The sequence below is a fragment of the Homalodisca vitripennis genome, chromosome 4 (genome assembly GCF_021130785.1).
Source record: "Homalodisca vitripennis isolate AUS2020 chromosome 4, UT_GWSS_2.1, whole genome shotgun sequence".
In the NCBI taxonomy this organism is placed as follows: domain Eukaryota; kingdom Metazoa; phylum Arthropoda; class Insecta; order Hemiptera; family Cicadellidae; genus Homalodisca; species Homalodisca vitripennis.
In genome coordinates this window covers 176002173-176018580 of record NC_060210.1, presented here as the reverse complement: position 1 = coordinate 176018580, position 16408 = coordinate 176002173, and the positions used below count along the sequence as shown (strand labels likewise).

At 36.9% G+C, this 16408-nt stretch overlaps 1 protein-coding gene across 1 annotated transcript; it reads left to right on the top strand.

Annotated features, from left to right (window-relative positions):
• The first annotated feature begins 268 nt into the window (after window positions 1-268).
• Window positions 269-15863, top strand: LOC124361309 (trypsin-1-like). The gene is made up of 5 exons (XM_046815355.1): window positions 269-497; window positions 1836-1994; window positions 6512-6688; window positions 6779-6971; window positions 15732-15863. The coding sequence occupies exons 1-5, from the start codon at window positions 269-271 to the stop codon at window positions 15811-15813; spliced, it is 840 nt and encodes a 279-aa protein (XP_046671311.1). The 3' UTR covers window positions 15814-15863.
• Window positions 15864-16408: the final 545 nt, after the last annotated feature.

The following is a 16408-nucleotide window of genomic DNA, read 5'->3' as shown; positions in this document are numbered from 1 at the left end:
TTGGGGGGGGGGGGGGGTGGGGGGGGGGGGGGGTGGGGGGGGGGGGGGGTGGGGGGGGGGGGGGGTGGGGGGGGGGGGGGGTGGGGGGGGGGGGGGGTGGAAAGGGGTCCATGGATCAGCTACAAGTTTTGAAAATTCAGATTAGACTGAAGAAAAAAACAACAAGGAAACATGGAAAAACCTGAAAAGGTAGAGGAGACTTCAGAGAAATCTGAGACAGTCACTATGGAAAAAAGCACCGCTGAAGAGATGGAAGTGGAGGAGGACCATGAAGGTATCAGAGCAATCTGTACATACCTTACCTGAGAAAAGGTCTACTCAACAAGCCAGTGCAGCGGTCGAGAGCGAAAAACCAACCTGTTCCCTCTTCTTGAAGAGAGGACCCTCTCTGAAAGGACCATCCGTCCGGCCCGAGGAAGAAAAGGGGACAGCGTCTCCAAACACTCCCAAAAGGAAGGACGGGGATGATGGACCACCAGGGGGAGGTGAAAAAAGGCGTAAGTATGCGCTTAATGCAGATAAACCTTCACCATGCTAAGGGCGCAACCGACATCTTGGGTAGGAGGTTTATCTCTACGACTACGAGAAAAACTGCCCTCTAATACAAAACAGGCTGAAGAAAGGACGTTGCCGTGGTGGACTGGGAGGTTAGAGAACCATAAGAAATAAAACTAGAAAATTACTAAAATGAGCTAAAAGGTAAGGCGATTGGTTCCCTTATTTACACGCTCAAAACGAATATAAAAGAGAAACTTACGAAGAACCAAAGAAGAACCTTGAGAAACTTTTGCAAAAACATTAACAGCTTACCAGAGGCTGTTAGGCTTCAAAAACCTCTCCAAACTGATCACACTAACCCAATGGGGACCATAGTAAAGGCCAACGGTGACCTTAGAGTGAACAGGAAGGAGACCTTAGAACTGCTTCTGGAGACACCACACTTTCCGGGGGGGGGGGGGGTCACCTTACTCGAAATGAGGATATTTATTCTCTAATCGAGGGGAGATCCAGCCGAGAGATTGCAATAGTCAGACAGCGGTCTAACAGATTATTTACACACGTAAGAATTAAATGGGCACTAAGATTGTTCAAGCCATTTAAATCTCTTGGGGCAGATGGAGTTTTTCCAGCCCTTCTTCAAGAGTGGCTGGACATCTTATTAAATACTCTTATCTTGCTGTTTAGAAGCAGTTACGCCTTAGGATATATACCAAAAAACTGGAGGACAGCGGAAAAAATACAGGGATCAGATTCAACCCAACTCGTACAGACCCATAGGCTTAACCTCCTTCATGGTGAAAACTATGGTAAAAATAATAATCAAACACATAAGGGATGTAATATTACCAGACCACCCACTTAGTCCCACTCAACACATATAGAAGGTAAATCAACTATCACCACTCTCCACAGCTTAGACGAAAAGGAAGCCCTAGTCAGCGTCTTTATATTAGGAGTGTTGACAGGACTTGGCCTCCTAAGGAAACATCTTATGAGGGTGGGCCTTTAGCTTGACTTGATAAATGTAGACTCTGTGGAAAAGAGCAGGAATCAGCAGAGCATATTTGGTTAGATTGCCCTGCCATCTTAGAAACTCGGAAAAGATTCCTGGGAGCATTCCTCAGCCCCCAAGGATATCAGAGAACAGGAGCCCTCAAATCTGATAGGTTTTTGCAAAAGCCTCGGACTTTCAGGACACAAAATTAAAGTAAGGGGGGCTCAAAGGTCCTTTTAGGACTAAGCGCGGGGGATAAAACTGTCCTTTTCCCTCAGGAAGGGGGAAAAACTTCATCACTATTTTGAGGTCCGTGTTAAAGCGGAATTTCCTTGGCAAGTATCCCTACAGCTGGTGTCCGGATCAAGATCACGCCACATCTGTGGAGGTGCCGTGCTGTCTCCTCACTGGGTAATAACTGCTGCACATTGTGTCTGGGAGTTGAAGCCTTCCAGATTGTCTATCGTGGCTGGGGACTACGATCTGTATATCGCAGAAGGTATGTACATTATATTTGAATTAATGATTGAAACTTGGTACCACGTAATACCAAGTATAATACCCACGTAATACCATAATACGTGGGAATGATTCCACACATGAAACTTGACAAACTCATGCATTGCTCCCTCCAGAAGCCATCAGCTGTGATGGCGAGTATTCTCTTAAACAGTTAACATTCAAATTTAAATAAAAATTTTTAAATGATGATAAAAACATAGCTATAATTATGTAACAGTTTATTTATACAAACCTGATACAAATATAACTCGCTTTGTTTGTAATATATATACTAGCAGTTGCACGCAATTTAATATGATTTGCACCTGTATGAGCACTTCTGGTTCGGGTGAATTATATTTCTGATGCCAATGTTGAGTTTGCCTTCTTGCAACGATAAAAAAAAAATATGTTAAAAAGTGTTTGTTTATGGCCATTGTAATTTACCTTGGTACTTAGTGTCAATTATTCCATAAGTTGGTTGATTTTTCCTTTTTCCCGATCAAGGAAATACACATCTATATATATAAAAGAAAGTCGTGTTAGTTACACTATTTATAAGTCAAGAACGCCTGATCCGATTTGGCTGAAAATTGGTAGGGAGGTAGCTAAGAACTGGGATAAGAACATAGGATACGTTTTATCCGTTCCCGATTCAGGATTCCGCCCCACTGGTCTCTAAAAGTTACAGAAATACCCGTAAGAAATGCATTGCAGCAAACATATGTTATTAAGTGAAAGAGCCTTTTCAAATTTAATCAGCTGTTCTTTGTAAAACATGTATAATGCGACAAAAGAAAACATATGTTTATATCATTTAATTACTATTTTACATTTCTTTACACTTATAGTTTGAAAGCATAGAGTAAGCTTAAGAGAAACAGCAAATTTTGTTTCAACTGTTTCTGCAATCACTGTTAAACATAGGCTTTACTATCCAGATAATACAATTCAAATTTTTAATTTTTTACAATTGAAAGCAATTATCTCTGCATCTCCAAGTCAGATTACATTATTTTGCTATCATCATTTCGACATGCTTTCCATCGAACCCATCTAACCTATGGCACAAATACAAGGATAATATGGCAGAAGATATTTTACATCAAATTCGTGTCAATTCAAGAAATCCCAATCTTGAAATGAATTAGGAGATACATAATAGGGCCTTGCTTTTGATTGAAGACATGTGCTATCTCATATGCGGTAGTTTATTAGTCAGGTTTAGGAATGCCAGTGCCAAATTGTGAAATGAATGACGCATTTAATCGAGAATTGGAACGGAAACGTAAATATGATCACCAGGAATTAGATTTAGAAGTTCAAACGAATGTACCCCTGATGAATCCCCAACAAATGGAAGTTTATGATACATTAATGAAGGCAACTGATGATGGAAATGGTGGTTTCTATTTCCTGGATTGCCCCTTGGTGGAAAAACTGGTAAGATTTCCTCATGTCAGTAATTTTAGCCACTGTTCGTGCAAGATCCAACACTGCGGTTGCAGTGGGCTGCTTCTTCTGGAATAGCAGCCACATTACTAAAAGGATGTCGTACGACACATTCTGCATTAAAATTGCCGTTAAATCTGGAATATATTGAAAAACCAACATGCAATATGGCACTCCGCTATGGCCAAAGTTTTATCAGAATCGAAGATCATCATCTGGGACGAATGCATAAACGTGCATTGGAAGCACTCTACCGAACATTGCCAAGATCTACGTAATGACTCGAGATGTTTTGGAGGCTCAATGATTTTACTGCCTGGCGGATTTCCGCCAAACATTGCCAGTAATTCCCAGATCGACTGCTGCCGACGAGATAAACGCTTGCCTCAAATCATCGAATCTATGTTAAGAAACTTCAGCTGACAACAAACATGAGAGTTGCATTGTTGAACGATACATCTGCTGAAGATTTCTCTGAGCAATTGCTGACTATCGGTAATCGTCGAGTACCTGTCGACGAATCGAGCGGATTGATTTCATTTCCTCCGAATTTCTATAACTTTGTCTCATCGAAAGACGAACTCATTAACAAAGTATTCCCAAAACATCATTACTAACCTCAAAAATAATGAATGGTTGAGTGAGCGAGCAATTTTGGTAGCTAAGAATAAAGATGTAGATGACTTAAACTACATAATTTCAGAATGAGATCATTGGTACACTGCATTCTATCAAATCTATTGACTGTGTAGCAAATGAAAGGTGATGCCACCAACTATCCAATTGAATTTTTAAACTCCTTGGATGTACCTGGCTTACCACAGCACAATTTACAACTAAAGTTTGGTTGTTGTAATCATGCTTAAAAACTTAAAACCAGCCAAAACTGTGCAACGGAACACATTTGGTGGTAAGTAAAATTGATGAACAATTTTATTTACGCCACAATACTCAAAGGTGAGGAAGTTGTCATTCCGAGTATCCCGATGATCCCAACCGACATGCCATTTCAATTTAAACGACTTCAATTTCTGATCCGTCTTGCATTCACCATGACTGTAAATAAGTCACAAGGCCAATCGTTAAAAGTTTGTGGTCTTAATCTCGAACATCCATGTGTTTCCCATGGTCCATTATATGTGGCATGTTCACAGGTCGGAAGACCTTCCGCGTTATTTTTTTCGCGCCTAATAAAAAAAAAAATGGTTTATCACAAGGTGCTACAATAAATGGCAAATAAAGAATTATTGAATAATTATATTTTTTTATTTACAATTATCCTAATTTAAAAAGTACAAAATGTGATCATGTGATATTGCCTTTAAGGCGGAACAAAGTTCGCTGGGTCAGCTAGTTATATACATAAAGAGAGCTCTGAGAAGCCTACTTTTGTCAAAAGACGACCAAGTTAGGTTTCATAACAACGGTCTTTAAATAGATAGTAAAAAGTTAGATAGTAAATTTGTTTTTTTATATCTAATACTTAATAATTGCTAAAAATGTACAGTTAAGTACATTAACAATGTTACTATTTACATGTTTGTTTCTTTATAAACTGAATAATATTTTTAATATTTTAAAACATTTAGAGCTGAAATTGGTACATTATTTCAAAAGCACAGTCCAGTAAAATTTCATTCAGCTTTTTTTAAGACAAGTGCTTCAATCTGAGTCTTTAGAGTTAAATTCTGACCATCTTATGTTTTAGGACATGTTCTAAGGTAGATGAGTGTTTACCTAATCGCTGATGAGATTTTTTGATACTTTAAAGATTAGTGGGGCATAGCCCGGAGTGATTTTTGTATTTAGAATATGCTTATATACATACAAGGGATCCTAAGCATGTCCATGTAAAATTACAATCAGTTGAATAGAATATGCTTGAAAGAAAACAAATAAACAAAGGCACTTTCGCATTTATAATATTATTATTTATATATCATACATTATTTTCAAAATCTCAAAATAATAACTAACGATTTCGTAAGGGTTTACAAAAAAATTAATTACGCCTTTATTTATTAACTTAGAACTCTCAATTTTTGTTTGTCGTTCTTCAAGTGACTTACACCAAATCCTGTAAAGATTTTTTTTCAGTGTTATTACTTTTGGAATAATGATAAGTTAAAGTGGAGAAATCTTAAATTTTAAACACAAAACTGTGTTTTTCTCCATACTTTTTGTTATTATAATTCACAATAACACAACATATTTTTCTTTTACTTGAATACATGGAAGAAAAACCCCTAAAAACCACCCATGTTTTTTTTTGAAGGGGGGTTTACTACCCAATCAGTAAAAAACTATTTCCGAGGTAATATATGTGTATATTTTCGTTTGGTAGACATTTGAGGTGAGATATTTAGTGTGTGATAGAGGTCACTGGGACCCGGCTCGGTTAGGGATCTTTATACAAAAAACAAACTATAAAAGCTACTTTGGTCGAAAAGCATTTGCTTCCATCGCTTGTGATCTGCTTCCGGTATAAGTAGAACAGTGGAATATATTTGAAACTAAGCCATTCCAGATTTCAAAATAATTGTTCATCATGTTTTGCATGCAAGACGTCTAATATCAAAGGTATTAGACCTTTGGTATTAGAAGTTGTGCTGTTTTTCATGCCGTAGTCCAGACATGTTTCTGTCCCCCCCCCTTGTTTTCAATGTATGGGCAATCTCAATGTTAGCTCTAACTTAAAATTACTATAGTCATTATATACAATTTTTCTCCATCTTTAAAAACAAGATAACATTTAAGCTCAAATCTCTTGAAACACGTTTTGTGAGACATCATCTACTATCATCCAAAAAATATACAATACTTTATTTCATACAGAATTGTGCCTACTCATAAATACAATAATGAATATGAATGCCAAATCAAAGATGTCAAATCAATTTGAGAACATTCAGCTCAATTGAAAAATATATAAAAACATGAAGTAGAGTTTGCAGATTAACTTCTGGTGCCATGTACAAACGGCGTGTGGTTCAGAAATAAATTATATTAAAAATAATGACCTCCTATTACTGGGACGAAATATAACACATACTTTATTACTTTGATATGTCACAGGACACAAACAGAGGGTTTCCATCACCAGGATTGTGTTAGACCAGTACCAAAAAGACACCTTTTCAAATGACATAGCATTGCTGCAGCTGGCCACGCCTCTACGTATAGACCATGTTTGGGTCTCACCCATCTGTGTCCCAGACCCTAGTCAGGAGTTCCTTCAAGGTATGTCTCAACAAGTATAACAAAGTACCGTGAGTTATAGTGTCTAATTGATTGATTTAAAAGTTTTTGATGAACGTTCTGCCTGAACAGGTGACAGCGTAGTAGCTGGATGGGGACGGTTAAGTGAGAGTGGGTCACTACCACACATTCTACAACATGTTACGCTTCCCATTCTGTCTATCACGGTTGTCACAACCTCTACAGGAGGGCGGGCTTTGCAAAGTTTATCCACAGCTGCCAACTGTGTAGTGGATTTGAACAGGGAGGACTGGATTCTTGCCAGGTATAATATATAATTAGTTAATAATAGTTAGTTTCGACTAAATTACAAACAATCATGATCATGTACATGGACATGTCTAAGTTAACAAATAATAATTCATAATTTAAGAAATATAATAGATGAGGTGTGGTTATGTATATGACTACGATTAAATGATAACTAATAATGTTGACCAAAATACCCAGAGACTAAGAACAGGCATACAGTATACCATATAAAACCTAAATGGTGGATATTTCTAGCAATCCAACAATTTTCTGGGTGATCCTAATATCGAGTTTCAGATTGAGGTGTTTCAGATGTGTTTGTTCTTAAAAGCTTATAGGAACAGATGGTTCAGTATTTGACTCTTGTGGCTGATGGATCAAAACGTATTGTTCATCATTACAAAGAAACATTTTGAGATATAAACATTTTGTGTAAAACGTTAAAACGTTAAATTTAAAAACTTGTATTTAAAACTGCACTCAAGCTTACCGTTTGAACTACTACAGTTTTTTTTTTTTATGGATGAAATAACTCTTATAAATGAACAAATCAAATTTTTGCCATGTTATTACCAATTAATTTAAATAACAATAAATTTTATAATATTTGTAAGGTAAATAATAACTAGCATATAAAGGTATCCCAGAACTCCCTACAAATATTTTCAGGTATTATTCCTGGACTACAGACAAACCAAAATATCGTAACAAAACTTTCTATAACTTAAAATAGTTACCAAATACCCACCGTTTTGTTACACTTAACTATTTCTAATTTGAGAACTGCTCATCGTAACTTGCTGAACTGAATATACCTTTATACGCTAACCACCTAATTACAGAAAATACATAATTTTTTTAGATAATTAATTTTCAAAATAAGAGCTTCCTGAAATCTTTAGGAGTAAATATCATACAAACATAATATGATTGAATAAGTCACCATTAAATTTTAGTTAGGAGATTTAATTAATATTCCAACGATACCAAGTTTATGAAAATCGGTTGATAAATAAGGGAGATATTATGCTTTTCAAAAACCAAGTACTAAACCATATCCATTATCATTATATGACAACATTGTAAACCACTACACTCAGCTGTTTTAATTTTAACTGCTTTACTCAACTGGTTAAAACATTTTACTGTTGAACTATGGACATAATATCCTTTCCTTAATGCAGGATTTAGGTTTCTATCGATAAAAACATAAGAAATTTAAAATGTTTATAATCTCCAAAATATAATACCTTTATTTAAATAGGACTTATAATAAATTTACAAAAGTTTTTATATTATAACAAAACTATAAAAGCTACTTTGGTCGAAAAGCATTTGCTTCCATCGCTTGTGATCTGCTTCCGGTATAAGTAGAACAGTGGAATATATTTGAAACTAAGCCATTCCAGATTTCAAAATAATTGAATTTTGAATTAAAAGAGTAGTTTCAGTTGCTGGATGAACAGTTTCAGTCCAATATTCATTAAATAATGTTTAGTATTCCTACAGCCGCTTCGGTTTCACATCTTTTGTGAAGTGTCTCAGTAGAATTAGCCAAAACATTCAAAATTCGATTTTGCATTTATTTATTAAAAAAATGATGTATTAACAGTCTTATTTAAAATAAAGTTATTATTTGTGTAGATACTATTTTTTTTAATTTTCTTATTATATTTTTATCAAATTAAATCTAAATTGTGCAATAGGTAAGGATATTATGACCACCGTTCAACTATGTAATGTTATAATCAGCTGATAACAGGTAGTAAACGAAATTCTAATGATATAACGAATGCCTCTAATTTAATTGTTAACGATTATTTTGGGCTTACTGAAGTAAAGCCTAAACCTATGGTTACAGACAGTATTATCGATGGTGATAATAACAAAACGAACAGGAAGAGTTTGACCTCTGCCGAAACTGTTGTGACATCAAAACAAACCAGTTGTGGCAAGACCGATGGAATTAATGTCAACAGAAACCGTGTTTTTTACTAATTCTGTTTCTGAACGGATGTTGTTTGATCACATGAATAAAAAGGGGTTTACTGGTAGATCCATAGTTGGCAGAAACAGACCTAATGACGACTAAGTTTTTTCGCACATTATTTCCCTTATTTATCATCCGACTTGGTATCATTGGATTTTTGATTAAATTGTCTAACTAGAATGTAATAACTGTGACTTCAATATACAGGAAAGGCTATCTTTAAATCAAAAGCATCTACAATATTTCAATATTTCAAATGTAATAAGACCAAGTTCCATTAAATTAGTTTATTTTCACATTTTAAAATGTGTAGGAAAATTCCGCTACCATTCAACCAGCATCAATATTGGCAAAAAAATTCAAGAGAGGTATTAGACCAGTGACGGATATGAATCCTTTTGGGTTCCCATAAATCAGAAGAAATAGAAAAATTATGCAAACCTGTAGTTTATTCTTAAAATTTTCAGAAGAGTTCTTAAGAACTCTTCAATAATTTTATTAAGCTTGATCATTAAAATAAATTGTTTATTTTTCTAGATTTTACTCTACGGAATTTCGTTTTTCTAGATATAATTTCCTAAATTAGTTGAACCTGACCCTGTTTCATAATATAATTACTAATTGTATTCACAACGTGGAGTGTAACGATTAAATCAAAACGATATGATTATACAATTTATAGTAATAGTTTTAAATTTTATTTTGCATATTAAACAATACCCTTCTTGAATTTAGAATTAAATTAAATTTGAAAACCAAAATGTAATCAATCCATATTTATTATAAAGTTTATAAATTACCAGTAGGCCCTAATCACATTCTAGTTTAAAGTATAATTGAAATAAACAGTAAGTTTTGCTGTTAATAATAACTAGCATTTTAAGTTATTAAATATTATTACAATAAATCAAACCAGTTTTCAACGTCAGATTAAAAACATTTCACCAAATCAGTGGCGTAGCGAAGGGGGGGGTCCAGGGGATCCGGACCCCCCCCCCCCCGAAATTTTAAGACATATTAAAAAATAAAGCATGGAGCAGGAGAAAAAAGGAGAGTTATCATTTACTTTTGTCTACAAACATTAAATTGATTGATTTAATTGATTAAAGTGACTGTTGTTAAAAATATAATTGTCCATTCGTTTAAATCAAACGATACTTTTGGGCTCGGCCTTTCGGATAGTGTAGTGTAATCACGGTATCGCTATAGAGCGCGGTCACGTGACGTCGCAAAGTAAACCTAAATTGTAACTCGGCGAACATTCGACCTCCAGCGCTCGTTGTGTCAACAATTCCTGGAACAACATGAGTGACATCTTCAAGAAGATGGAACAGCGTTCCTTTGGAAGCGCCGGGCAGAAAGCTAAGAGGCCTAGCTCTCCACCTGCCAGCTCGGTGCCTAAGAAGGTCGCTGCTCCAGCAAAGGGGCTTTTTAAAGGCCACAACGTCACCTCTGCTACTGTGACATCTGACCAACCTACGGCTTCGGTTTCTACGCCCAGGATATCCTTGCTGTTCCTGGACAGTATTCCGGACTGGCCTATCCACGCCAAGAAGTTGGAGGGGTTGGCGCGGGACGGCCTGACGACAACATTCCGCCGTGCTCACTATCGCTTGAATGTGACCACCGTGGAGGACTTCAGGGCAGTTCAGCGGTACCTATGTTCCAAGAAGCTGCCCTTCTACACTCACAACCTTGGGCGTGAAAGATCGCTTAAGGTTGTGACCAGTGGACTGCCCGACACCGATGATGTGGAACTCTTCGTTGTCTTAACTGACGAGGGCTTCGCCGTCAACGAGGTTGCACGACTTCGGACAGCCAGGGGACCTACCAGGAGCTGGGTGATCACGCTGACCAGGGACAGTGAGCGAGAGAACCCTGACACATAGTGGGCTAGCCAAATCTAAAACGTGACAAGCCTGCTCCATGTCAGGGTCTCAGTCACTGTCTACAAGAAGCCGGTCGGCCCGCCACAGTGCTACCGGTGCCAAGGTTTTGGCCACGGCTCCGGCAACTGCGGGAGGCCGAGAAAATGCGTCCGCTGCGGGGAAAACCATCTGAAGATGAACTGCCCCAAAGTCTCGACGGAGAAGGGTCACTGCTGCAACTGTGGCGGCGATCACAACGCCAACTATCGTGGGTGTCCAGCCTACAAGGAGGCCAGAGCGGCAGCTGTCCAGTTAGGCCGCAAGTACTGGCCAACCAAACCAGCGGTGAGGCGACTAACGGCCCAGCCGCCCAAGCGACCAGCGCGGGACGAGTCACCAGCGGACTCCGTATCGGAGAGTGAAGCTGAGGACGACATGCCTCAGAAGAAGAAGCGCTGGAGGAAACCCCGGAACCCTGCCAACCGACTTCCTCGCCCGCCAGCATCTGTGGCTGACCTTCCGGTCACACAGAGGCCAAGGCGACTCCCAGGCAGAAGACCTTCCGGTCACACAGAGGCCCAGGGCGACTCCCAGGCAGAAAATAGAGTAGCCACCTACACCAGCCACTCCGCCGCAGACGCAGCCGCCCAGCGCAGCCTACAAGCCGTTTTGGCCGAAATAGCTGCACAGCTGACCGCCCTCACCCGGCTCTTCAATGAAGCAGTGGCCCTCAGTGGCACACCCGACCAGCTGCTAGACTGCTGCAGGAGCAAATTGTTCCAGTTGACAGGCAAGTCATTGAGCTCAACTGCTCAGATACTGCCCACAGACCAGGAGGAGCGCCCAGAGGCCATCCTAGCGACCCGACTTGGACTTGGACAGTTTAAATTAGCGACCACTTCGTTCAAATTCGTCTTGGGGACGTAAAATGGCTGCTTAGAATTAAGTCACGACGTTGATTTTAGTGTCATTAAACTGTAGACGTGTATATAATTATCGAAAAAATATAAAAAAATCACTTTCGGTCGGAAAATACACTTGAAAAGCTCTACTGATAAGAAGTTCCGACTACTTTTGATTTCACTGACTGAGGTATTATTTCATTTTCCTTAGTATATTCCGATCGGAAGTGATTATTTTTGTTTTTTTCTCTATAATTATATATTTATTAGTCGGCGTTGAATTAATACCTAAAGTCAATGTCCTAACAAAATTATAAGTACCACTTTTATCTTAACCACTCAACCAGTGAAATCCAAAATCGTCAAAACTTGAATCTGTAGAGAGCTTTTCTTCGGTATTTACCGACCTGAAGTGATTTTTTGTCGATAATTATATAGGTAGTCGAGTGCAGTTTAATGGTAAGAAAAAAATCGTCGTCCTCACTCAATCAAAAATACCACGTTTACCTCAATAACTGAATTCCGAAGTAGTTGAAGTTCTAATCATTAGAGTTTTTCAGGTGTATTTTATTTCCGACCGAAAGTGATTTTTTTTTATATTTTTTCCGATAATTATATACTCGTCTACAGTGTAATGATACAAAAAAATCGTCATTATAACTCATTCATAAATAACTCAGTCAGTGAAATCCAAAGTAGTCGAACTTCTAATCAGTAGAGTTTTTCCGGTGCATTTCCGACCGTTAGTTTGATCTGTACCAGAGCAACGCTCGAAAATTGCCCTCCTTTTCTAAAGGGTTTTCGGCTGTGAGTGGCCCAATGTCCCCGAAGGGGTATTTCACTTTTTCCACTGAATATAGTTGTGTCAATTATACTCCTGAGTGAAGCTCTGTTTTGTTCTTTTTCTTTCTTATCCAGTGAATCCAACATCACTTTGATGCCTTATACTCGGCCAGAATCGAACTTCGTAAAGTTTCTGTAGCTATACAAGAAAATTTGTGGTACTAAAGTTGCTGTGAGAGTTGAATTTGCCTATTTCATCTTTCCACTTTCTATAAGGCGTAGTTACTAAAGCCCATATTTTTGCTATTTACCTTTTACCAGTGAATTCATTGGCAAATAACACACAAAACGTCCCCCGGATCCCCCGGTTTCGGACCCCCCCCAACGAAATTTCTGGCTACGCTACTGCACCAAATAATCTCTATTTTGGATATACCCAGGAAATCATATAGTAACCAAAACATATAATCGACACAACAGTATATAAATATCACAATACAAAAAACTGAAAACGCTCTTGTTAATTTTACGTATACAGGGTGATTCATGAAGTTCTCCCACCACTTCTACAGCACATTGTACTAGTAAAAATAATGCAAAAATGTTATATAAACATAGGTCCCAAAACGCTTCGTTAGCGAGTTACAGCTAGCGAAAGATTTCGCCTGAATTCCTGGGGAAAGAGTAAAATAAAGCCATACTGAACTTTTGGAAAGGTTAATTAAGTAAGAAATATCGTGGATTCTTATGTATTTTTACCTGACAAAGCTAATAAAATAGGTTTCAGAACTGTACCTGTAGTAGTTTTTGAGGGATTCAGGTTTAAATGCAAAAAATTGGGGCACGAAACAATGTTTTTTTAAGTTTGATGTACAATAACTTTGTTTAAAATAAATTGGTAATAAATACATAAAATCAACGAACATTAATTGTAGAAAATTTAATTCTGAGGAAATTGATATAATCAAAGTCTAAAATAAAACAGAAATAAGTACCAAAAAATCGATTTTATTCAGTATAATACATTACTAGTTTTAAGCAAAATTAATCAGGTTGGGCCAACCATACGCACCTTTTTATAATAGATGTTCGAAAATGAGGCCATCATTATCAATACATTTTGCAGCACGTTTGTGTATTGCTTTTGTTGCGTTTTTAATTTTTCAGGACTTCCCTGTATCTGCACAGCCGAATCCATAATACGGGCAATTAATTCATCACGAGAATTCACTTTTGTCTTGTATACAATGTCTTTCATCCATCCCCAGATGCAATAATCCAATGGAGATAGATCTGGTGATCTTGGTGGCCAAGAGTGAGGCCCTCCACGACCAATCCAGTGTCCAGGAAATTGATGATTTAAGTAAGCAGAAACGGCACGTGAAAAGTGGGGAGGTGCTCCGTCATGCTGGAAGTACAAATTTTGTCTGAGATGTAAAGGAACATTCTCTAATAGCTGCGGCAACTCTTCTTGAAGGAAATGCAAATAGAACTCAGCATTTAGGCGTCCAGGTAATATGAAAGGTCCAATCAGCCGATTGTGCAAAAGGCCACACCAGACATTGACGCTAAATCGGTGTTGAAAGTTCTGTTCCACTACCTCATGTGGATTTTCTTCTGCCCATGAGTGTTCATTGTGCAAGTTATTGACACCATCCCGAGTGAATTGTGCCTCATCCGTAAACAAAATACGCTTGTAGAGTTGATTATTAATATTCAAAAAGTTGCAAAACTCCAAGCGAAGCGGACCATCCCCTAGCTGTAGATGTTGAACCTTTTGTTTATGAAACGGATGAAATTTGTTTCGATTAAGTGACCTCCACACCGTTGACTGCGAAACTCCTATCCGCCTAGAAATACGTCGTGTACTTACACTTGGACTGCGATGAACAGCATTAATAACAATATCATCATCAAGTTGGACAGCTCGTTCATAATTGGTTCTAGTACTTGGTAGTGATCCTGTTTCCCGAAGAGTACGAAAAGTTCCTGAAATTGTTTTGGTATCTGGAATCCTCCTAATAGGGTAACGTAGTTCATATTCTTCTACAGCAGCTCTAGCATTACCATTACAGTAACCAAAAATAAAAACCATATCAGCGTATTCCTATGATGTAAATAAGTAAGGCATTTTTTCGCTGAATAAACAATCGAATTATAACTCAAAAATTGCATTTAATAACACGATTCACAGAACCCGATCTCCTGCTGTAGCTTGCAAAACACCACTAATACACAGTTCTAACGTAACAGTACAGAATACTATTGTTGATCAGCTGTTATTCGTGCGTTACCAACTTAGAAATTAATAAAACAAAAAACTGCATTTCGATGATTAGTAAACAATAATGGGGAAAATGTTTGCTTCATTTATTTTCGAACATTTGATGTAAATTTTTATTTAAAAAAATACAACGTAATAAAACATGATATTTTTATTTACAAACAAATTTATTTAACAGTTAATCTTGTTTTCTCAATTTATCTCATCATTAAGGAACAAACATTTTGTTTTTGTTTTATTTTAACTAAATACCGTACGGTATTTCTTTACAGCTAGTAATGTATTATACTGAATAAAATCGATTTTTTTGGTACTTATTTCTGTTTTATTTTAGACTTTGATTATATAAATTTTCTCAAAATTAAATTCTCTATAATTAATATTTGTTGATTTTATGTATTTATTACCAATTTAACAAAGTTATTGTACATCAAACTTAAAAAAACATTGTTTCGTGCCCCAATTTTTTGCATTTAACCCTGAATCCCTCAAAAACTACTACAGGTACAGTTCTGAAACCTATTTTATTAGCTTTATCAGGTAAAAATACATAAGAATCCACGATATTTCTTACTTAATTAACCTTTCCAAAAATTCAGTATGGCTTTATTTTACTCTTTACCCAGGAATTCAGGCGAAATCTTTCGCTAGCTGTAACTCGCTAACGAAGCGTTTTCGGACCTATGTTTATATAACATTTTTTCATTATTTTTACTAGTACAATGTGCTGTAGAAGTGGGGGGAGAACTTCATGAATCACCCTGTAGAGATGGACATAAATTGTATTTTATGACTTTTATTTAGTGCTGTATTGTTATTATTTATTTTACATTACATTGCCCACCAAAGACAAATTGCTGATTAGATCGTCAACTATGGTTATTTTTTAATTAAATTAAGCTGGATATTGAATTATATTGTAATTTTTATGTGTGTTTATGTGCAGGGTGACTCAGGGGGACCCTTGGTCTACAAGTAGTCGGACAGCCGGTTCTATCTTTAGAGTATCGTCAGTTGGGTTACGCTAGACCCAAATTATCTGGACTTAATACAGAGGTAACGTGTTTTGTGAGCCATTCAACAAAACAAGTTACCTCTGTATTAAAGAAAGCTCCTCAAATCACCGAAGTTTGCTGTCCAGTGCCCTTCAGAGGGCATCTAGGGATCAGACATTTGTCTAGCTTAGATCATTGTGCTACATATATTAGTAATTAGCAATTTCAAGCATATTATAATTACTGCTTGAAAAAAGTGAATCTGAGACATTAATAGTAATCAAAACATTTTCAACAGTATATAAATATCAGAAAAATTCAAGAAACAAACTTGAAACGCTTTTTGATTTTATTTTTAGGTCTAGATATGAAGAGAAGGACGTATAACTAAAACCTTTTTTGAAAGTTTTAGAACTCACATCATGTCATAAAAATGGAAAATTCTTTGATTTTATCCTCAATTTTCTCTATAGAGGACATTCAACCATATTTTGACTTTTATTTAGTATCATATTGTTATGATATATTTTTTGCCTTATTACTCATGAAGAATTGTGGATTGGACGTTCAACTTTGGTTATTCGTTAATTAAATTAAAAAATTTAACTGGATATTAGATATTTAGACC